The sequence below is a fragment of the Callithrix jacchus genome, chromosome 16 (assembly GCF_049354715.1).
Source record: "Callithrix jacchus isolate 240 chromosome 16, calJac240_pri, whole genome shotgun sequence".
In the NCBI taxonomy this organism is placed as follows: domain Eukaryota; kingdom Metazoa; phylum Chordata; class Mammalia; order Primates; family Cebidae; genus Callithrix; species Callithrix jacchus.
In genome coordinates this window covers 778,784-802,794 of record NC_133517.1, presented here as the reverse complement: position 1 = coordinate 802,794, position 24,011 = coordinate 778,784, and the positions used below count along the sequence as shown (strand labels likewise).

Genomic DNA, 24,011 nt, shown 5'->3' with positions numbered 1-24,011 from the left:
TTTTTGTTTTTGTTTTTGTTTTTTAGATCCTCATTAGTATAGTGTTTAGTTAAAAAACAAAACCATGGGGAGTGGGGCACAGTTAGTAGGAAGTACTGAAAGTGTTTTCAGAAGAGACATGTGATCTTTGACCTGCCTTAAAATAACCCAGGGAAGGAGGAGCATAAGGGATAACGCAGAACTGGCAATACGTTGTTCATTATTGAAACTGGGTAACGAATATGAGGGCTCATGAAGACAGTCACTCAGTTCTTTTACATTTTGAAAATTAACATAATGCATTTATTTTTGAGAATCCCAAAGACTAGAGCTTACAATGTACCTTTGAATTTAAGTAACAAATAAACATTTCATGTTTTATTTATACACCACAGTGGGAGCTGCTCTGTTCACTACTTAGCAAACATTGAGTAACTGCACAAATCATCTTGGCCTTTCAAGAGAATTTTTTTTTTAATGGCAAAAAAATCCCATATGAAAATCAAAGAAGCATACTGCAAAAATCCTGGCTAGCTTTAGTATGCTGGTTTGTTTGTCTTTTCATTGATCTTACAACCCTCAGATTTTAAATGGTTTTAATGGTTAGGGAAAAATATATCTGGTATCATTTCCATTGTCCAAAAGATCTCAAAAAATCATGTTGGCTTCCCTGCTGAAATCAAGCCAATCTTCACAAAGCCACAAAATCACTGCAAATGCTTTAGAAAATTTACATTAAAGCTTTACCTTCTTGCAAGATAAAGATGTGGATAAACTATATTGGGAACCTCAGGGAGTGTGTTAATCCATTTTCACACTGCTATGATAAAACACCTGAGATTGGGTAACACATAAAGAAAAAGAGGTTTAATGGACTTACAGTTCCACATGGCTGAGGAGGCCTCACAATCACAGTAGAAGGCAAGGGAGGAGCAAAGGCATGTCTTACACGGTGGCAGGCAAGAGAGCGCGTGCAGGCGAACTGCCCTTCATAAAACCAGATCTCATGAGACTTATTCACTATTACAAGAACAGCATGGGAAAAACCCACCCCCATGATTCAATTACCTTCCACCGGGTCCCTCCCATGCCATGTGGGGATTGTGGGAGCTACAATTCAAGATGATATTTGGGTGGGGACACAGCCAAACCATATTAGGGAGTAAACTTGCTTTTTCTATGTTCTCTAGAAACCATTTAATTCCATTCTATGAGAAAAGGTGATCCAGATCAAGCTTGTGTCATTTAAGAGTTTATTTAAAAACCTCTATAGAATGGTTTTATAGCTCCTGCATTTAAAATGACTGAAAAATGAAATTTTAAGATGAAGCAAATATGTTGAAAGGATAATAGTTTAAACCATATAGTGACAATTGGAATCTATTCAAATAAGAAAGAAACCCAAATCACAGACTACAAAAGTAATTTGATTTGACATCAATTATGTAACCAAATATGTTTTTTCATAAGACTATATTTGGCTTATATGGTTTTAAATTCTCAACACTAAAAATTGTAAGAATTTATATTCAAGTGATAGAAATTTTATTCAAAATAAGACTGGAAATGAACTAAAATATGGAAGACATAGTCTCAACACATTTTTGTAACTGTCTGTCCAAATTTCATGTGACTAGAGGACAAGAAGAAATAGCAAGGAGGCAGGGATTACAGGTGCCTGCCACCACACCCAGTTAATTAAAAAAAATTTTTTTGTAGAGATGGGGTTTCGCCGTGTTGGCCAGGCTAGTCTCGAACTCCTGACCTCATGATTTGCCTGCCTTGGCCTCCCAAAGTGTTGGGATTATGAGAACAGCATGAGAAAAACCTGCCCCCATGATTCAATTACCTCCCACCAGGTCCCTCCCATGACACGTGGGTCAATTTTCTGACTCAAGAGGGGACAGAGGGTCACACAAGAACTTCATGACCCATGTCCCCTAGGGGCTGAGGGTCTGCTGTCTTTAGTGTTGTGGGGTTCATCCACAGATATTTTGCAGAATGTCTGGTGATGGGAATAGGTGATAAACAGAGAAGATGTGTGGATTCATCTCTGAGGCGTGATTGTAAACTTTGTGGGTGATAGATACAAAATGACACATGGGGATTATGGGAGCTACAATTCAAGATGAGATTTGGGTGGAGATACAGCCAAACTATTACAGGGAGTAAACGTGTTTTTCTAAGTTCTCTAGAAACCATTTAATTCCATTCTACAAGAAAAGGCTAGCAGCCCAGGAACCTCAGCCCAGGAATCTGCAGAAGACACTAGAAAGACAGTTTAACACCTGCAAACTGCCCCTAAGAGCTGTGGCTCCATGTTCTCATTCCAAATTCCCAGGAGAGAGGATCTGCACCAGTATAGATGTGGTCTCTGTCTCAAGATTCATCAGCCCTGCTGGGTGAGATGGCTCTTGCATATAATCCCAGCACTCTGGGAGGCCAAGGCAGGTGGATCACTTGAGGTTAGGAGTTCGAAACCAGCCTGGCCAACATGGTAAAACCCCATCTCTACTGAAAAATACAAAAATTAGCCAGGTAAGGTGGCACATACCTGTAACCCCAGCAGGAGAGTTGCTTGAACCCTGGAGACAGAGGCTTCAGTGAGCCAAGATCACACCACTTCACTCCAGCCTGGGCAACACAGAGGGAAAACTTGTCTCAAAAAAGAAAAAAGAAAAGAAAAGAAAAAGAAAGAAAGAAAGAGAGAGAGAGAAAGAAGGAGAGAAAGAAGGAAAGAAAGAAGAAGAAAGAAAGAAAGAAAAGAAGAAAGAAAGAAAGAAAGAGAGAAAGAAAGAAAAGGAAAGAAAGAAAGAAAGAGAGAGAGAGAGAAAGAAAGAAAGAAAGAGAAAGAGAGAGAAAGAAAAATAAAAAGATCCATCCGCCCTGACCGTTCTGTAGTTAGTAAGAGAATCTTAAGGGGTTGTCCAGCACATATTTTGAGTGATTGCAACTTTGTGGGTTTTTTGTTTGAGATGGAGTCTCAATCTGTCACCAGGCTGGAGTGCAGTGGAGTGACCTCGACTCACCACAGCTTCTGCCTCCAGGGTTCAAGCGATTCTCCTGCCTCAGCCTCCCAAGTAGCCGGGATTACAGGCATGTGCCACCACACCCAGTGAATTTTTGTATTTTTTAGTGGAGATGGGGTTTCGCCATGGGATTTCACTTCTGGGTTTAAGTGATTCTCCTGCCTCAGCCTGCTGAGTAGCTGGGACTACAGGTGCACGCCAGCACACATAGCTAATTTTTGTGTTTTTTAGTCGAGATGAGGTTTTGCCATGTTGGCCAGGATAGTCTCGATCTCTTGACCTCGTGATCCCCCTGCCTCAGACTCCCAAAGTGCTGGTATTACAGGTGTGAGCCACCGCACCCGGCCAAGTGATTGCAACTTTGAACAAGCTTATAGGATTCCCAAATCAACTAAGACATCTGAAGTAGACAGCCCTGAGTTAGATGTTGGAGGCCTGGCGTTTTTATATCTATCACCTGGAAGCTTTATAATCACGGCTCAGAGATAAATCTACACATCTTCTCTGCTTATCTCCTATTCCCATCACCAGACATTCTGCAAAGTATCTGCGGATGAACCCCACAACACTAAAGTCTGGAGGCAACAGACCCTCAGTCCCTAGGGGACACAGGCCGTGGAGTTCTTCTGTGACCCTCTATCCTTTCTTGAGTTATGCCAGTGGACCCAGCGTGGGTCATTGGATACCCGCCCACACTAATATATTAATATTTTTACCTGTAAGTTATCAACAAAATACATAGTGTGAAATTGCATAAAAATAGTTGAGCAAAATATGACCAAATGAAATGAATAAAACATTTCTTGAAAGAAATGATCAAACAGTTGATATTACCAATGTCACCCTGCATTTCTGAATTCTATACTAAATCTGCTCTCTTTGCTTCTGCGAGCTGGATTTAAGGCTTTCATCTGTGACCATTTACCCAAGGATCATGTTCTGAAGGATATATTTTTGAAGTTTTCATTTGAAGAGAAAGCATTATTACCATCAACACCATCCCAGGAGAACATGCAGTTAATTTTACACAGAGTTTTGTTGAAGAACAAGTTTGCTGCATTAAAAAATAAGCTTATGATCAGCAAATAAATTCCAGGTACCACTGCTTCCTTGCTTCCTTTTTCTCTATTTTTGCCTTGTCTTAAAAATACCTGTACCTGATTATTATTATTATTATTTTCCGAGATGGAGTCTTGCTCTGTTGCCCAGGCTGGAGTGTAGTGGCGCAATCTAGGCTCACCCCAACCTCCTCCCACCGGATTCAAGCAATTCTCCTGCCTCAGCCTCCCGAGTAGCTGGGATTACAGGCATATGCCACCATGTACAGCTAATTTTTTTTATATTTTTAGTAGAGACAGTGTTTCACCATATTAGCTAGACTGGTCTCAAACTCCTGACCTTGTGAGCCACCTGCCTCAGCCTCCCAAAGTGCTGGGATTACAGGTGTGAGCCACTGTGCCCGGCTATTTTTAACAAGTTATTAGTATCTGTAAGATCTGTAAGCGCCCCCTTTCCCAGAGCTGCAGTTTTGGAGAAGCCAGACATCTCCCATCATTTGTTGGCCCGTGGGGAGTCCGGGCTTTTTGGGGCAAGCCATTGCCCCACATGCATTCTTTGCTACCCCTGGAGATAGGTAGAGTGAAGGGGAGGGGAGGGCGAGAAACAGGAGGCAAAGGAGAATCCCTCAGACCCCTGGTCGTTAGCCTGGGCCAAACCAGAAGTTAAGAGAAGTTTGCCTCCCCTCTCTCTCACCCAACCCTCACCTTAGACTCTTCCCCAACATCCACAGACATACCTTAGGAACCTCATTCTCTCATTCCAGCCTAGTTTCTCCGTTTAAAAAAAGAAATAAAAGTTCAAATTCATATGCACTTAGATGTAAGTGAATTCATATGTCACTCCTGCTCATGAAATCTACAAGGAACACTCATATTAGATCCACAAGAATGAACCTGAGGAGTGTAATTAAACCATATAAAATCTGATCCGGTGGAAGACTTGGGGTTCAGGGCTACCTCCAGCCCCTCCTCAGAAGCCACACTCCAGCATGGAGCAAATCCCACTGGCTTCTACTTCTGATCACAGAGAAAGTGCAGGGTTCCTCAGTTCTGTCTTCAGGTCAAAACCTCCTCCTTTATAAAAAACCTAGGCAGAGGGCCGGGCACGGCAGCTCATGCCTATAACGCCAGCACTTGAGGAGGCCAGTAGTTTGAGGCCAGCCTGGGCAACAAAGAGAGATCCTGTCTCTACCACAAAATTTAAAAATTAACTGGGTGAGTGGCACATGCCCCTAAGTCCCAGCTGCTCAGGAGGATGAGGCATGAGGATCAGTTGAGCCCAGGAGTTAAGAGGCTGCAGTGAGCTATGATCACGCCACTACACTCCAGCCTGGGTGACAGAGCAAGACCCTGTCTCTAAAAAGAAAAGAAAATCTCCTCCTTTTCTAAGCAGTTTTGGCCAAAAGCCAAGTTATAATTCTGCTTGGTTTACCCATCAGAAATGGGCTGGGCTTTTAGATCCATGAAATCACAAGGGGAGTGGGAAATGAAATTTTAGGAAGTCGGGGAACCCGAGAGTTTATGACATTTTCAAATTCCTCCTCCCCGAGTCAAGATCCAGAGCTCATCGCTCCGTTCTTGGAATACAGCCCTCCCCTCACTCCCGGGTGCAACAAGCCTTCTCGGGGATAAAGGCAGGGAGTCGAAAAATGGTGAATGGTGACATCTGGTGGCAATCCGAGCATTGCAGCACTTCAAACCAGTACTGCTTGAGGCTCAGTTGGAACTAGCTGAAGCTTGTGTATTTGAAGATGTCCTTTTATACCGCGTGAAAAGCTCAGCGATAGCGCCCTTTCGGCTGACACAGGTACAGAGTGCCACCAAGCAGGATGATGACATAAAGGGCAACGTCTCTGAAATGCCAAGAACTGGTTTTTGAATTCAGAGCTACCTACATTGGATTTTATTCTCTGAGTCTTCATTTTATCTTCTATAAAACCAAGACAAGGCTGGGCGCGGTGGCTCACGCCTATAATCCCAGCACTTTGGGAGGCTGAGGTGGGTGGATCACCTGAGGTCAGGGGTTCGAGACCACCATGGCCAACATGGTGATACCCTGTCTCTACTAATAATACAAAAATTATCTGGGCACAATGGTGCGCTGCTGTAATCCCAGCTACTGAGGAGGCTAAGGCAGGAGAGTCACTTGAACCCAGGAGGCAGAGGTTGCAGGGAGCCGAGACTGCGCCACTGCACTCCAGGCCGGGCAGCAGCTTCAAGTCTCCGTCTCAAAATAAATAAATAAATAAATAAATAAATAAATAAAATAAAGACAGTAATACTTCTCACATATAATTTGAATGGATTGCTTTGAAACAAATCAAATGAGACAAGGCATGTAAAAAAGCTGGTAAACTATAAAGACATAGGCTTTAAAAAAAAAAAAAAACTCAGATATAGCTGGGCATGGTGGCTTATGCCTGTAATCCCAGCACTTTGAGAGGCCAAGGCAGGTGGATCATTTGAGGTAAATCAGGAGTTCAAGACCAGCCTGGCCAACATGGAGAAACCCCATCTCTACAAAAATACCAAAAAGATTAGCCAAGCATGATGGCAGTTGCCTGTATGCTTGGCTACAGGCTGGAATAGCCATAGTTCCAGCTATTCAGGAGGCTGAGGCAGGAGAATCACTTGAACCCAGGAGTCAGAAGTTGCAGTGAGCTGATATCGCACCGTTGCACTCCGGCTTGGGCAACACAGCAAGACTGCATCTCAAAAAAAAAAAAAAACTCAGATACTTTTGGGAGTTTTCTAAAGCCTGCATCAGTGGATCCAGCTTTTCATTAGCTCTGTGCTACCTCCCGGGAACCTCTTGGAACCCTGTGGGCTGGTTTGTAGCCAGTTTCTCTGTAACAGTTGTTCACCTAGTTATTTCCATCTGCAGGTGGACCTCGAACCTAACTGGGCACAGGACAGGAGCCCAGTTAATACTGATTGGCCAGCTGATTAGTAGCTATAGAAATGCATTATTTCCCTAATTTTTTTTCTACCGTGTGGACGAAACAAGATTTCATCTGATTAAGGTCAGAGATCATACAGTATTTCTTGATGTCTTCAAACTGAAATTGCTAAAATCTTTCTTCAGACAAATGTTTCATATGCGCTGAGAGAAATTAGTGACCATTAAGGTTCCTGAATGGGCCCCAGAATGTTTAATTTCAAGGCAGTGCCAACCTCCAACTTACCCAAGAAAAACATCCCTTTAACATGCCAAGCAAAGCAGTCAAATTCAGTCGTGTCCAACTCAAAGAAATCACCGCTCACTCACAAGTTCTCCCAGCAGCCAGGCCAGCGGAGGGAGAAAGCCCTAGAATGACAGGGCCCCGCATGGCCTGAGCGAAACTCGCACAAAGCCCGGTTTATTAGGAACCAGTGGAGAAGCTGTAAAGCCCAGGCAGCCTTCCTGAGCCTGTCACATATTGTCCACTTTGGAGAGAACAATGTGCTCACTGTTCTTGCCATCTTGTTTGTTGATTTTCAGGCTCCGTCTGTGTGAAATCGGGAGATCCGGCCCAGGACCGTGGGGACAAATGGAGTGGCCCTCTTGTGTCACGCCTTCTCTGAACACCCATTTTAACAAACCTCACAACCTCAGGGTCAACTCACACAATTGCGGCAGCCTCTATCCCTCAGTCTCTTGCCTCTGTAATGGAGGAGGAGATGAGATGCAGTGTTCGGAAATTTAAAACTCCTTCTATTAAAAAATATTTTTAATACAAAAGTGTTAAACATAATGGCATAATAAAACCTTATGTGCGCATTACTCAGCTTCAACCATGATCAACTCCAGATTATGCCTTTTCGAAGTTCATTCTTTTAACAGATATTCATTAAGTACATGTTCTATCCAAGTACTGCTTAGGTTTTCTCGTTTGTTTTTGAGAGAGTTTGCTCTGTCACCCAGGCGTGCAGTGGCGTGATCTCGGCTCACAGCAATCTCTGTCTCCTGGGCTCAAGCTATTCTCATGTCTCAGCCTCCTAAATAGCTGAGGGTACGTGTGTGCACCACCATGCCAGGCTAATTTTTTCTATTTTTGGTAGAGATGGGGTTTCACTGTTTTTGTCAGGCTGGTCTTGAACTCCTGGCCTCGAGTGATCTGACCGCCTCGGCATTCCAAAGTACTGGGATTACAGGTGTGAGCCACTGTGCCTAGCCGACTGCTTAGGGTTTTGAGACACAGATCTGAATATTACAAAGTCCTGAGGCTCACAGAGCTCAGAGCCTGATGGGAAAACAGACTATCAGAAAACAGAGCACTCAGGAAACCCCCACGTGAAAGAGCTTCCCGAGGGAAATGTATCTAAGCTGGGACTTGAAGGATAAATAGGAGGGGAGACTGCCCTGGGGAACAGGAAGAAGACACTGCAGAGGGAAGTGATTCAGGCAGAAGGAGTAGTTGACGCAAAGTCCCAGGAATGAGAATGCACGAGGAGATTTTAGGAACGGAAGGAACATGAATGTGAATGGTGCTTTGAGAACCAAGGAATCGGTGGCAGAAAGGTGGGTAGACGAAGCACCCATCGGCAAATCGCAGAAGGCCTTCTATGCCACGTGAAGTCACCTGAACTTCATCCAGCAGAGAAATAAGGAGCCCCTGTGAAGCTAAAGGAAGGAAAGAACAGGACACACTTACCTTTTAGACACATCCCTCATCCGTAAGGTGGGGAAGGGAGTGGAGTGGACAGAGGCGCTGTGTAGGGGCAAAGGCTGGAGCTGTTTAGCCGGCCACTGTAATTTAATTAAGAGAGCTGGGAAGTCACCGTGGGGGTGTTGACAAGGGCGTGCTTGGGGAGGCAGGTTGGCTCTGGAACTCTCTCTGGGGATTATGCTCTGCTTCTTCTGTAAGGTGGAAGGTTTGGGGTTGGGATGTGTGTGTGTCCTAAGAGAGGGCACTGGACACTGATTACGTCTCAGAGAATGGGCCCCATGCTGAATCCAGACACAAGCTCAGTTAGAAGCCCTAAAGACCATCTTCACTAAACCCCATGGCACGGACCAGGAGGCCCAGGCCCAGGCAAGTACACAGATGGATCCAAAGTCACGAAAGCAATTTGTGGTCAGGTCTCCCTCTCCCGAGCCTGCCTCCACAGCTCTGTGCTTTAGCCAACTGTCTCCCCTCATTTCACCACTGCCTCAGGAGAGCAGCAGAGCCTGGGAAACCGTGACAACTGAAATGGTGGCACTGTGACAGTTCTCTCTCATGCCTCTCAAACAAGAGAAGTTAATTTTTTAAAACATTTATTCTGAGCAACTCCGTGCTCTACATTTCTTATGCTACATTTTCACGCCTGCATCTGCTTCTAGCAGCTCTTGGGATTTGGATGAGACGGTTTTTCATTTCTTATAGTTACTAACATCCATCTTCAAAAAACCTTAGGATGAAATACTACGGTATGAACCTTGTTGACTCATTTTACACACTAACAATATTCTGAACTCCATGGATTTAATTTACCAAAGGTGTCTGGCATTATGTGAGGCAGATTCTGCTGAGTGTCTTCACTTTGGTGTATATTCTTTACTATGCAAAATGTCAGGGGCTTCTATCATTTCTAATGCCCCATTAATATCTAAAATACTGTTTCCCAACTTTAGGTAAATCCAACCATTATGGAAGTAGTATTCTGCTTTCTCCCCCACCCCCAAAACAGGGTCTCAGATCACCAGTGCAATGGTGTGATCCCAACTCACTGCAGCCTAAATCTCCTAGGCTCAGGTGATCCTCCTACCTCAGTTAGTCCCTGGCAGCTGGAACTACAGGTGCATACCACCACACCTGTCTAATTTTCTGTGTTTTTTGTAGATATGGGGTTCTGCCACATTTCCCAGGCTGGTCTTGAACTCCTGTGCTCAAGTGACTGCCCACCTCAGCCTCCCAAAGTGCTGAGATTGCAGGCATGAGCCACCGCGCCTTGCCAAAGCTATGTCATTCTTTTTATATTATTCAGAGAACTAATCAACTTACTAAGTAAAGTGGAGAATTAGCAGCCATGTGACTCACTGAGCTAGTACCTGTAGAATTCAAGTCAGTAAATTCAACCTTCTGTGTAGGCTTAGTGATTAGTCATTGAACTCCTATTATTTGCTGACTGTGAGAAGGATGACAAATTTAAATTCTGGTCTAAGACAATGAATGCGGTCAAAGGTACTTAATTACTCCTAGAAACTCTCATCAACAGGCATTGGGAGATCCTAGAAACTCTCATCAACAGGCATTGGGAGATCCTAGAAACTCTCATCAACAGGCATTGGGAGATCCTAGAAACTCTCATCAACAGGCATTGGGAGAGTATGAACCGGCATTATGACTGTCATAGATCACAGTCATCAGCAACAGTTAACAATGACTGTGTCTCCTGAACATGGTGTCAGGAGCATGACAGCCAGGAGGCAGGGCAGGGGGCCAGTTCTACTCCTGACCAGCACTAACAGAAGTCATCCGGCCTCATGGTCTGCACTTTACTCATTGAATAGCAGGGAGTAGGAGGGGGTAATTATTGAAATAACGTTTATAGGGACATTTTATAAGTGTTTATACCTCAGGGCACAAAAAGCCAATATTTTTATAATAAAGATAAGTAAACAAAACATAGTGGGTGTTTTTATATGGTTCTGTCTACTATTGTCTAGGAATAGCTTCTTTGGTAAATATATATGTATGTCTATATTAGACATAGACATACATACAGAATTTTTAAAATTGTAAGCCTTCATGATAAGAAAATATAGTAGTTTGGACAAATGCAATTTTTTTTTTTAAGATGGAGTCTCCCTCTGTTACCCAGGCTGGAGTACAGTGGGGCCATCTCTGCTCACTGCAACCTCCACCTCCCAGGTTCAAGTGATTCTCCTGCCTCAGCTTCCCAAGTAGCTGGATTACAGGTACATGCCACTGCACCTGCCTAATTTATGTATTTTTAGTAGAGACTTGGTTTCACCATATTGAACAGGCTGGTCTTGAACTCCTGACCTCAGGTGATCTGCCCACCTCAGCTTCCCAAAGTGCTGAGATGATAGTCATAAGCCACTGTACTTGGCAACAACTGCAATTTTTATAGATCTGGGGATCCCAGAAAAACATCCTGAAGCTTCAAAAATGAGTTTTAAATGTTTCAGTTTTCTGATATTGATAATTCTGGTCCTGCTCTCTGGAGATATAGAATGCTACAGAATAAAATTAGGAGCTTTACTTTATTTCAGGTTTGTTTTTCTTTTAGTGAGTCAGCAAATTTTAAAAGTGAAGAGCGGTAGATTGTGGAATCTTAGGACTTTGGCACATGGACTCTATTCCTGTCATTTAAAATGTTGTTTAGTTATTCAAAAAGAGGGAATTCTCCCAGATCATTTTATGAAAACAACATCATCCTGATACCCAAACCCGGCAGAGACTCAACAAGAAAAGAAAACTTCAGGCCAATATCCACGATGAACATAGACACAAAAATCTTCAATAAAATACTGGCAATCCGATTGCAACAGCACATCAAAAAAGCTTATCCACCATTACCAAGTAGGATTCATCCTGGGATGCAAGGCTGGTTCAACATATGCAAGTCTATTAACGTAATTCACCACATAAACAGAACCAAACACCAAAACCACATGATTATCTCAATTGACGCAGAGAAGGCATTTGACAAAATTCAACAGCCCTTTGTGCTAAAAACCCTCAATAAACTCGGTATTGATGGAACATATCTCAAAATAATAAAAGCTATTTATGACAAACAAACAGCCAATATCATACTGAATGGGCAAAAACCAGAAACATTCCCTTTGAAATCTGGCACTAGACAAGGATGCCTTCTCTCATCATTCCTATTCAATATAGTACTGGAAGTTCTAGCCAGAGCAATCAGGCAAGAAAAAGAAATAAAGGGTATTAAATAAGAAAGGTGGAAGCCAAATTGTCTCTATTTGCAGACGTCATCATAGTATACCTAGAAGACCCCATCGCCTCAGCCCAAAAACTCCTGAAACTGATAAGCAACTTCAGCAAAGTCTCAGGATATAAAATCAATGTGCAAAAATCACAAGCATTCCTATACACCAATAACAGACTTAAAGAAAGCCAAATCAAGAAAAACTGCCATTCACAATTGCTACAAAAAGAATAAAATACCTAGGAATACAACTCACAAGGAATGTAAGGGACCTCTTCAAGGAGAACTACAAACCACTGCTCAACTAAATAAGAGAAGACACAAACAGATGGAGAAACATTCCATGTTCATGGTTAGGAAGAATCAATAGCGTGAAAATGGCTATACTGCCCAAAGTAATTTACAGAATTAATGCTATCCCCATCAAGCTACCATTGGCTTTCTTCACAGAACTGGAAAAAACCACCTTGAACTTCATATGGAACCAAAAAAGAGCCCGCATAGCCAAGTCAATTCTAAGCAAAAAGAACACAGCGGAGGCATCACACTACTGGACTTCAAACTATACTACAAGGCTACAGTAATCAAAACAGCATGGTACTGGTACCAAAACAGAGATATAGACCAATGGAACAGAACAGAGGCATTAGAGGCAACACAACATATCTACAACCATACAATCTTGGATAAACCTGATGAAAACAAGCAATGGGGAAAGGATTCCCTGTTTAATAAATGGTGTTGGGAAAACTGGCTAGCCATGTGCAGAAAGCAGAAACTGGACCTTTTCCTGACACCTTACACTAAAATTAACTCCAGATGGATTAAAGACTTCAACATAAGACCTGGCACCATGAAAACCCTAGAAGAAAATCTAGGCAAAACCATCCAGGACATAGGAGTAGGCAAGGACTTCATGACCAAAACACCAGAATCATTGGCAACAAAAGCCAAAATAGACAAATGGGACCTAATGAAACTCCACAGCTTCTGCACGGCAAAAGAAACAGTCTCTAGAGTGAATCGGCAACCAACAGAATGGGAAAACATTTTTGCAGTTTACCCATCTGACAAAGGGCTGATATCCAGAATTTACAAAGAACTCAAACAGATTTACAAGAACAAAACAAACAAGCCCATTCAAAAATGGGCAAAGGATATGAACAGACACTTTACAAAAGAAGACATAGATGAGGCCAACAATCATATGAAAGAATGCTCATCGTCACTGGTCATCAGAGAGATGCAAATCAAAACCACATTGAGATACCATCTCACGCCAGTTAGAATGGCGATCATTAAAAAATCTGGAGACAACAGATGCTGGAGAGGATGTGGAGAAAAAGGAACACTTTTACACTGTTGGTGGGAGTGTAAATTAGTTCAACCATTGTGGAAGACAGTGTGGCGATTCCTCAAGGACCTAGAAATAGAAATTCCATTTGACCCAGCAATCCTATTTCTGGGTATATATCCAAAGGACTATAAACTGTTCTACTATAAGGACACATGCACATGAATGTTTATCGCAGCACTGTTTACAGTAGCAAAGACCTGGAACCAACCCAAATGCCCATTGATGATAGACTGGACAGGAAAAAGTTGGCACATATACACCATGAAATTATGCAGCCATCAAAAATGATGAGTTCGTGTCGTTTATAGGGACATGGATGAATCTGGAGAACATCATTCTCAGCAAACTGACACAGGAACAGAAAATGAAATACCGCATATTCTCACTCATAGGCGGGTGATGAACAATGAGAACACATGGGCACAGGGAGGCGAGCACTACACACTGTGGTCTATTGGGGGGAATAGGGGAGGGACAGCAGGCAGGGGGAGCTGGGGAGGGATAGCATGGGGAGAAATGCCAAATGTGGGTGAAGGGGAGGAAGGCAGCAAATCACACTGCCACGTGTGTACCTATGCAACTATCTTGCATGTTCTGCACATGTACCCCAAAACCTAAAATGCAATTAAAAAAATGTTGTTTAGTTAATTCATATTTATTTATCAGAACATTCAAAATTAAAATAGGGGCTAGGCGTGGTGGCTCACGTCTGTACTCCCAGCGCTTTGGGAGGCTGAGGTGGGCAGATCACTTGAGGTCAGGAGCTCAAGACCAGCCTGGCCAACATGGTGAAGCCCTGTCTCTACTAAAAATACAAAAATTAGCTGGGCATGCTGGCAGGTGCCTGTAATCGCAGCTACTCAAGAGGCTGAGGCAGGAGAATCACTTGAACCTGGGAGGTGGAGGTTGCGGTGAGCCGGGATCGCGCCACTGCACTCCTGCCTGGGCAAAAGGATGAGACTCCGTCTCAAAACAAACAAACAAAGCAACACAAAATTAAAACAACATAGCCTTACAGTTTTCAGGACTGGTAGGCTACACACACCAGGAGAGCATGGAAAGGTTTATTGATCACACGTTGAGGCTCTCTGAGCAGAGCAGGGCAGGACCCCAAGCAGACCCAAAGTTGGCCAAGACTTCAGAGACAGGAGCGTGGCTTGGGGTTCACCGTGGGACTGAGTGGAGGGTTCTCCTTTGCAAGGCCCAGGACTTCCGTGGTTTGAACTTCCTGCCAAAGGAACAAAAAAGTGAAGAGTGGTTGCCTTGGGTGAGAGAATGGTGGTTGGCAGTGGGCAGCATAGTGGCCCGACTCACTATACTTTATATATTTTATTCTTCATATTGTTGTAATAATGAGTCTGCGATGCAGAATCAATTTTTTAAATGTTTGGTCATTGGCAGCTTCCAGTCACCACGAATCCTACTCCCCCGTCTGCCCCGCGTCTGGGAAAGCTGACACAAAAGCGCGGGTTCTCCCTCCTTTGGCACGACCTGCATGGTGTTATTTGGGAGACGGAGGCAGGAGAATTGCTTGAAGCTGAGAGATGGAGGTTGCAGTGAGCCGAGATAGTGCCACTGCACCCCAGCTTGGGTGATAGAGTAAGACCCTGTCTCAAAACAAACAAACAAACACATCATTGCAACAGCCTGTCTCTGGTCTCCCTTCCAGTCACACCTGCTTCTAAGTAACACTAGAGGACAGAGATCTTTCAAAAACACACACGATTGTGTTGACTTCCTGATTAAATGTTGTCAGGGAATCTCCTTTTCCACTTAGATATGGTTCAAACTACTTAAATTGATTCAGCTTTGGGAGGCTGAGGTGGGCAGATCACAAGGTCAGGAGATCAAGACCATCCTGGCCAACATGCTGAAACCCTGTCTCTACTAAAAAATACAAAAAATTAGCTGGGTGTGGGGCATCTGAAAAATCTGTCTTTGGCAGGAGTCTTGATTTTCCTCCCCAGTCCTCTCCGTTCTGTAAGCCACTCAACTGCTCAAAGTTATCTTTGAGTTCTTTCTCTCAGCCTCCACTTCCAATCCATCTGAAGTCCTCTTAATTCTATCTTTAAAGCTTCTGCCAAACCTGCTCATTCATTTATGTTTTTATTTACATGACCTGCCCAAGTCACCATCTTCTCTCTTATTCCTACCCTTGGCCCCTCCCTAATTCACAGCAGCCAAAAGAGTCTTTAAAAGATATAAACCAGATGTATCTCTTGCTGGAAAATGCAATGATTTCCCATTGCTTCTTTTTTTTTGAGACAGTCTCACTCTGTCACCCAGGCTGGAGTGCAATGGTGTGATCTTGGCTCACTGCAACCTCTGCCTCCTGAGTTCAAGCGATTCTCCTGCCTCAGCCTCCTGAGTAGCTGGGACTACAGGTGTGTGCCACCATACCGGGCTAATTTTTTTTTTTTTTCAGTAGAGACGGGGTTTCACTGTGTTAGCCAGGATGGTCTTGATCTCCTGACCTCCCGATCCACCCACCTCGGCCTCTCAAAGAGCTGGGATTACAGGCATGAGCCACCATGCTCTGCCTATTTTCCATTGCTTTTAAAATGAAATCCAAAATCCTTACCATAATTTGGTCGCCCTGTTCAAACTATACAGAGCCTTACTACCCTCCCATTCACCATATCCTGAGAGCTGGTCATGTTCTTTCTCATTCATGGAACCCAAGCCTCTAGGACAGTGCCTGGCACACAGGAGACACACAATAAATGTTTGTTGAAAGAATGAGTAAGTGAGAGACTTATAAGACCCTTCCTGGTCTGGTTTCTGTTTCTGCTGTTTTCTTTCTACCCCGCCGCCCGCCCCCATGTCACAATCTATGTTCCACCAAACGCTAGGAGCAGAATGAAACCAGGCAATGTCTCTCTTACAAACACCTTGATGGTGGCAGCAGAAATGAGGTGAGAGAACCCCAGGAGGTGCAAACTCAATGACAGAATGAAGAGTAATTAACTCAGCCATCCTTTCTCCCTGCATGGACTTCTTGGGCTCCTCTCAGCTCACATCTTGAGGTTTTTTTAAAAAAATTGTAGTATATGGCCAGGCGCGGTGGCTCACGCCTGTAATCCCAGCACTTTGGGAGGCAGAGGCGGGCGGATCACAAGGTCAGGAGATCGAAACCATTCTGGCCAACAGGGTGAAACCTGTCTCTACTAAAAAAAATACAAAAATTAGCTGGGCATGGTGGCAGGTGCCTGTAGTCCCAGCTACTCAGGAGGCTGAGGCTGGAGAATTGCTTGAACCCGGGAGGTGGAGGTTGCGGTGAACCGAGATCACGCCATTGCACTCCAGTCTGGTACCCTGCAACACAGCAAGACTCTGTCTCCAAAAAAAAAAAAAACAAAAACAAAAGGTAGTAAAATATAAATAACATAAAATATACTATTGTAGGCATACAATTTAATGGCACTGTCTATTTCCAGAACTCTTTTATCTTCCTGACGTAATTCAGATGTTGTCCTCCATAAATCTCATGTGGAATTATAATCCCCAGTGTTGGAGGCGGGACCTGGTGGGAGGTGACTGAGTCATGAGGGCTGATCCCTTGGCTGGTGCTGTCTTCATGATACTGAGTGAGTTATCAGGAGATCTGGCTGTTTACAAACACGCGGCACCTCCCTCCTCTGCGCTCATTCTTGCTCCCCCTCTTGCCATGTGACAGGCCTGCTCCCACTTCGTCATCCACCATGGGTAAAACATCCCTTTGGCCTCCCGGATGCCGAGCAGACACCAGTGCCTTCCCCTGCAGCCTGCAGAATCATGAACCAATTAAGTTGCCTTTTTTTTTTTTAAATAAGTGACCCAGTCTCAGGTGCTTTTTTTATAACAATGCAAGAATGGCCTAATACACGTCTCAGACAGAAATTCTGTATCCACCAGACAATCACTCTGCATTCTCTCCTCTCCTCAGCCTCCAGTAACCTCTGTTCTACTTTGTCTCTATGAATTTGCCTATTCTTGACACGTCATAGAAATGGAATCGTGCAATATTTGTCCTTTTGTGTCTATCATCTTTCACTTAACATCATGTTTTTTAGGATGTGAGGGCGATCTGGCTGCAATATCTGTCACCCCATTGATCGCCAGAGTTGATTCGGCTGATCTGGCTGGCTAGGCCGGTGTCCCCTTCCTCCCTTACGGCTCCATGTGCGTCCTTCCCGAAGCTGCACGCTCGGTCAAAGAGGACGACCATCCCCGGTAGAGGAGGACCAGTCTTTGGTCAAGGGTGTACCAGTAGCTGCGTTCCCCTGCTAGAACCTCCAAACAAGCTCTCAAGGTCCATCAGGTTTTTTAAGGTTCATCTATGTCATAGCATGTATCAGAATTCCTCTCCATTTTATGGCTGAGTGATATCTGAGTTTGTTTTTAATTCATCTGTCCGAAGAATATTAATTGAATACTTTATCCAATTAATAGTGCTTTATCCAAGCACTGTTCTAGGCTCTATGGAGATAGCAATGAGCAAAAGAGACAAAACTATTGCTTAGTTCTTACAGATTAACAAGTGAATATATACTATATCAGATGGTGACAAGTGCTATAGAAAAAAACCTATATCGCAGAGAGGAACTGCAGAGGAAGAAGAAATCTGAGGCAGAGTGGAACCACTCATGTAGTTCCTTGGGAGCTAGAGTAAGGATTTTGGATTTTACCCTGAAATAAGAAGTCAATAGACACTCTGGAGCTGGCATGGGTACAGTGGCTCACACCTATAATCCCAGCCCTTTAGGAGGCCAACACGGGTGGATCACTTGAGGCCAGGAGTTCAAGACCAGCCTGACCAACATGGTGAAACCATCTTTACTAAAAATACCAAAATTAGTTGGGTGTCATGGCACACAGCTGTAATCCCAGCTACTAGGGAGGCTGAGGCATAAGAACTGCTTGAACCCGGGAGGCAGAGGCTGCAGTGAGCCCTGTGATCCAGCCTGGGCGAAAAAGCAAGACTCTGTCTCAAAAAGAAAAGAAAAGAAGAGAAAAAGAAAGGAAAGAAAGAAAGAAAGGAAAGAAAGAGAAGGAAAGTCTGCAGCTGTACAGTGACATTTTCAAGGATAACCTTGGCTTCAGTGTTGAGATGAGACCATGACAGGAAGCATGGCAAAGGGAAGGAGAAAGACCAGTGAGGGATGTGCACTAGTCAGGGTTCCCCAGAGAATGTGTGTGTGTGTGTGTGTGCGCGCGCGTGTGCGTGTGTGTGTGCGTGCGCGTGTGTGTGTGTGTGTGTGTGCACGTGCGCACATCTGTGTGTTACGTAGGGAGAGGTTTACTTTAAGGTATTGGCTCATTTAATTGCGGAGGGTGTCAAGTCCGAAATCTGCAAGGCAAGCCAGCAGGCTGGAAATTCAAGTAAGAGTTGATGTTGCAGTCTTCATTCTGAAGTCCACAGGACGGGACAGGGAGGTTGGAAACTCAGTCAGGGTTTCCATGTTGCAATCTTGAGGCCAAATTCCTTCTGAGGCAGAATCTGTTCCCTGCCTCTTGTTAGCCTCCGGTGGTGTGCTGTCAGTCTCTGGCATTTCTCGGCCTGTGGATGCATCACCTCAGTTTCTGCCTTAACGTGTCATTCTCTTTGTGTGTATATCTGTGACAAATGTCCCCTTCTTCTATGGACACCAGTCATACTGGAATAGGGTGGCCTTTATCTTACTAGTTACATCTGCTGCAATGCTCTTTCCAAGTGAGGTCATATTCCAAGGTACTAAGTTCTAGAATTTTAATATTTAAATTTGGGAGGTGCAAGTCAACCTACAACACAGGGTGACAGCTGTGAATACGCCATAGCTGGATTTGGCAGAGAATTCTAAAAAGAGAGTCGGGATACTCCAGTGATGCTTTTAGCTTGAACAAAAGTAATTAAGTTGCCATTTACTAAGATGGGGACAGCTGCAGGAGGAGGAAGTTTGGAGAATAAAAAGGTTTCCAGTTTTCATATTATAAGTTTTCAAAGCACCCTCTCCAGCTGGGCATGGTGGCTCATGCCTGTAATCCCAGTGCTTTGGAAGGCCAAGGTGGGAGGATCACATGAGGTCAGAAGTTCGAGACCAGCCTGGCCAACATGGTGAAACGCAGTCTCTGCTGAAAATATAAAAATTAGCTGGGTGTGGTGGTGCATCCTATAATCTCAGCTACTTTTGGGAGGCTGAGGCAGAAGAATCGCTTAAACCCAGGAGACGGAGGTTGCAGTGAGCCAAGATCGCATCACTGCACTCCAGCCTAGGCGGCAGAGTGAGACTATGTCAAAAAAAAAAAAAAAAAAGGGTACCATCTCCTACCCTAAGTCCCTTACTTGGCAGTAATACCTGTGTTGAGAAGAGAGCACCCAGTTATCTCTGCAGGGCAGACAGAGCCTTTGAGTGTTTCTCTTCCCTAAACATACAAGTCATCTAAGCAGCTCTCGTTTCTGACCCACTCCACTTCCCTTTCCAGGCTTTCCTCCCTTGTTACCATTGCCTCAATTACACAACATCTCTTTATGACATCTCCACACAAGCCTTAGGCATAATTACATTTTTAAAGTTATTAAAAGAATGGAACAAGTCAGAACTGATTATGAGCTGCAGAAATATTCTTTTTAAGAGTTGCACTTTCATGAGGAACACTGAGATTCTGAAGGAACCTTAATACTAGAAACATATTATGAAGAATTGTGTTCACCTCAAATTAATATTAACCTGTGGCTCTAATAGCCAGGACCTGTTGGCTTATTTATATTGCCACCTTTCAATCGGCATAATTTATGGTCAGTGCAGGGAAAGATTTGCCTTTATAGTTTTCACTGTCAGCTAGATTCTTCTATCCAAGTGGAAGAATTACATTTCCAAGTAACAGAAAGTTAAAATGTATAATATGACTAAACCACAGCAAAGTGGAACTTAAAAATAAAATTCAGGAGGAAATAGGTCATTTCGTAAAATTAAAACTGACTTTAAATTCTATTTTAACTGTGACTTTAATTCTAAAGGCGCTCAGAAATTTTTGATACAGGTGTCGTTTATTCTACTACGGATATTTCCCTTGTGAAATGCTACTATTTGAGAATAAATACAAACCTCCCATTTGAAACGGCCAGGACATGGTTCATACAGATTTGGGCTGTGGAGATTTTCGTCTGTGTAAATGCACTCTAGTTGCTGTTCAGTAGCCAACATGATTGATTAGGGAAGTGGTTCAATCAGAATAAAACATTCCCTAAGTCTTCTGGATCCCTAAGTACGAGTGCTTCCAGGAATAGGGCCCTGATGATTCCATTTTGTGGCCAATAGTATTGAAACTCTCAGACCGTCAAATAGAATCTGGCCTAAACCGAGGACAAGGCTCTCTGAGGAGCAAGACCTGCGGGCAGCTGAAAGTCACTTTCCTCAGATCGAATTCTATGTCTACACTGATACTCTTTGGCTCTGTCCTTGCCAGAAGTGCGGAAGGATTCCAGCACCCAACACCTTGCTTGATTCAGCCTCAGCTGCTCCCCTAACTGGAGAAGCCGCTGGGTCCCGCGCCAGGCTCGCAGTGGCTGCGGGGCAGTAGGCGAGCAGGCGGCTGATCCGGAGGCCAGTGTGGGGCCGGCAGGCGGTGACTGAGCAAAGGAGCTGCGTTTTGTTTTTCTTGGATCAGGTTTGGGACTTTTATTCTGTCTGAACATGTCCACGACTTCCCTCACAAGAGTCTCTGTCTTGAAGCACAGGACCGAAGCAAAATGCCTAATGAAGCGTGCCGGAGGAAGGGGCAGGGGCGTGCAAGTGACTTGGGAAGAAGGGCTGGGGCGAGGGGAGAAGCGAAGTTACGAGTACGCACGTTCTCACAAAACCGTGTGAAAACGTGAGCTGGAGACGCCAAATTCTGCGACCCACGAAAGGCCTTCGGAACTCGCTCGGGCTCCTCGAAATTGGGCGTGCGTCGCAGAAGAGTGCTGGGCGCTCGCTTTCGGCATTTCGGCTTTGTTCAAGCCCTTGCGTGGGATCGGCAAGGTGGTGGGTGGGCTCAGTCTGGCTTTAGGTCGCTGGGAACCCGGCTGGTCCTCTCTCGACTTCTTAGCGTAGGGTCCCTCCGGCCGGGGCGCCCACGGCCGCCGAGGTTCCCCACCTCGCCGAGGGCCCTAGCTCCGGAACGGGGCGCAGTCGCGGCCGTGGGCCCGCAGTCCCCCGCAGGTACAGGCCAGGACCAGTTGCCCCGCGGAGGCCGAGCACTCACGGCTGCGGCTGAGCCTCCACCCCAAGCTCCAGCTGGAGGAGCGCTTCCCCTGCCCTCCTCCCAGGCGAGACGAATGCTCCGAAGCTCATTCCCTGGGCGCCAAGGCCGATTTCCAAGTCGCCCACTTTCCCCCCTCGAGCGAGCAGTTGGCGCTTCTCCAGAAGCCTCCACGGCTCCCAGTTCCAGCCCCTAAAATAAAGCACCTTGCCAGAAAGCGGGGGAGGGGAGCAGCTGAATGGAGAGAGTGAGAATACGAGGAGAACGACCCCATTCTCCAGGAAAAGGTAATGAGGGGAAGTGAAACAGTGTGAACTTACTCGGAAATGCAAACGGAGTTCAACTCACCCGGGAGCAAACAAACGACAGAAAGACAAATCAGCCACCGCACTCCCGGCTTCCCAGAAAGGGCCTCATGAATGAGAATGGGTTGCTAGGTTTCCTTCCCTCTCTCCTGACAATCGCTTCCCACAAGATTTCCACCGCCGAAAGAAAACAGGCCGGGCCTGGTGACTGCGGAGTGAGGGAACCGCGCCAGGCCCAGGAGGCCGCCCGCGACCGCGACCGCCTTCAGGACCCTGGAGAGCGGCCGCCGCGCCCCGGGGACCCGCGCTCACCCCAGAGCGCCCGCCCTCGCCTCCCGCGCCGCACCACCTCGGCACTTTTTTCGCTGCTTCTCGCCTCCACCTTTTTCTTCTTTCTTTTCTTCTTTCTTCTTCTTCTTCTTCCTCCTCCTCTTCTTCTTCTTCCTTCTTCCTTCCTTCTTCCTCCTCCTCCCTCCTCCTCCTCCTCCTCCTCCTTCTTCTTCCTTTTTTTTTTTTTGGCAACCACCGCTCTTGTTTTTCACAGACAGATTAAATTGTTTTTTGTTTGGCATGAGGGGGTGTTTGCATTGGCCGAGCTAGATTCCGGTTTGTATTTACACTAAACGTTAATGTATCAAGAAATTGAAAGCTTCTCAAAGATGAAAGCCTGAACGAGGCAGGTGACCTTAAAAAGCCACTGAGTTCAACTCCTTTATAAATGAACTCAAAAAATAAAGATACATTCCTAAGATTAGCCACTAAGTGAGTGGCAAGGTTGGGTCTAGAACAATGGGCTTCTGACTTCTAAACTAACACTTCCCTCCACTTTTCAAAGGGAAAAAAATATCTCTTTTCTTAAGCCTCCTAAGCAACAAGTGGGAGGTGGAAAGGCCAGTGTTCCCGAGAATAAGAAGGACATACGGAGTTTGGAAAGGGGGCCTGCAAGCGTTCACCTGTAGTAGCGGCCCTAACATGGAGCCCTGGTGTCCCCTGCTCCAGCAGCTTACCCACAGCCACACTGGCCAGTCCCTTCCTCCAACCAGCCTGTGGAGGGTCTGGGGCCCGTCAGTCACCTTCAGCCACTATCTGAACCCCCCATAGACAACTATCTGAATGGAATCTAGTAGCCAAGTCCAACTCTGCCTCTGGCAAGCAGAGCCCTGGACACTTAGTGAGTTCGGAAAGGGCAGGAGGAACAAGGGAAGACCAGAGAAGGGAGGGGAAGAGCAACAGTGCAAATGTGAACCAAGATTTTCATCCAAATTCTTAAGAACCAAGAGATGTGGACACAGACCCTTCTGTATACTGCATGGCACATTCAGCGCACATAGGAATCCCCTAGGAATCTTACCATGCAGATTCCGATGCAGGAGGCTGGGTGGGGCTCAAGAGTCTTTATTTCTAACACGCTCCGTGGTGTTGGCGAAGCTGCTGGCCCACGGACCACACTTGAAGTAGCACGGAGTTAGGAAAAACAGGAGTGGAAGGGGAAAGAATCTGAACGTAGGCCCTTCCTTCTGCTTTCGCCGACCTTCTCTTGCACCCCCAAAGTAACGCCTCAAAATTCTGTAGTACAGAGCCCCGTCTAAGCGGCCAGACACCACAGTAACCGTCTGCTGGTTTTGTTTCTTTCTCCCCGCCCCAGCCCTTCACGCCTGCACAGCTCCCAGACTCGCCCGCTGCCCCGAAGCTGCTCGGCCTCCTTTCTAGCCCGCTTTCCAGCCTCGCAAGGTTCTTCTCTCACCTTCTCCGGCGACCCCTTCCCGAGGCTTCCCAGAGGCGCCCGGACTTCTCCCCACTGCTTTCCGCCCTACCGGCCGCCCGGCTCTCGCGGGGGCACGAGGAGCTGCCAGGCCGCCTCTCGCTCCTGCTCGGGGCGGGTCTGGCACTGTCTGGCCTACCCTCGGGGGGTCGCCAGCTGAGGCCCGCCCGTCCAGTCACCAAGCCCAGGGAAGAAGACGCCACCGCTGGGCAGAGCTCGCCCACTCCGGTGAGTACCATGGTCGCCACCACGCCCCACACCCAGCCTCCCCAGGACAGCAGCCTTTCCCACCTCTTCCTAACCCCAACTGACCCACTCCGCCGGGGCCAGCAGCGGGGAGGGTGGCAAGGTCCGGAAGGCCGGGACAGGGCTGTGCACGTCCTAGGATTGGACGCTGGCGGCTCTCGGGACACCGCCCCTCCCCGCAGGAAGGTACTC

General features: G+C 45.7%; 1 protein-coding gene and 1 long non-coding RNA gene across 3 annotated transcripts in view; one reads left to right on the top strand and one right to left on the bottom strand.

Annotated features, from left to right (window-relative positions):
- RGS20 (regulator of G protein signaling 20) overlaps window positions 1-24,011 on the top strand; it is a 99,127-nt gene that overhangs the window by 7,245 nt on the left and 67,871 nt on the right. The window contains exon 2 of one of the 2 annotated variants that reach the window (XM_008982625.5): window positions 23,457-23,801. In XM_008982625.5, coding sequence (XP_008980873.3) covers window positions 23,457-23,801 — 345 coding nt within the window. Of the gene's footprint in view, window positions 1-23,456; window positions 24,006-24,011 lie in introns of both variants that reach the window. The other variant, XM_078352449.1, reaches the window with a different exon arrangement.
- On the bottom strand, window positions 14,358-23,931 carry LOC128929847 (uncharacterized). Its single transcript, XR_008477038.2, has 3 exons — window positions 23,886-23,931; window positions 23,163-23,259; window positions 14,358-14,535 (listed from the first exon to the last, which is right to left on the bottom strand). It is a non-coding gene; the product is annotated as an uncharacterized LOC128929847 (long non-coding RNA).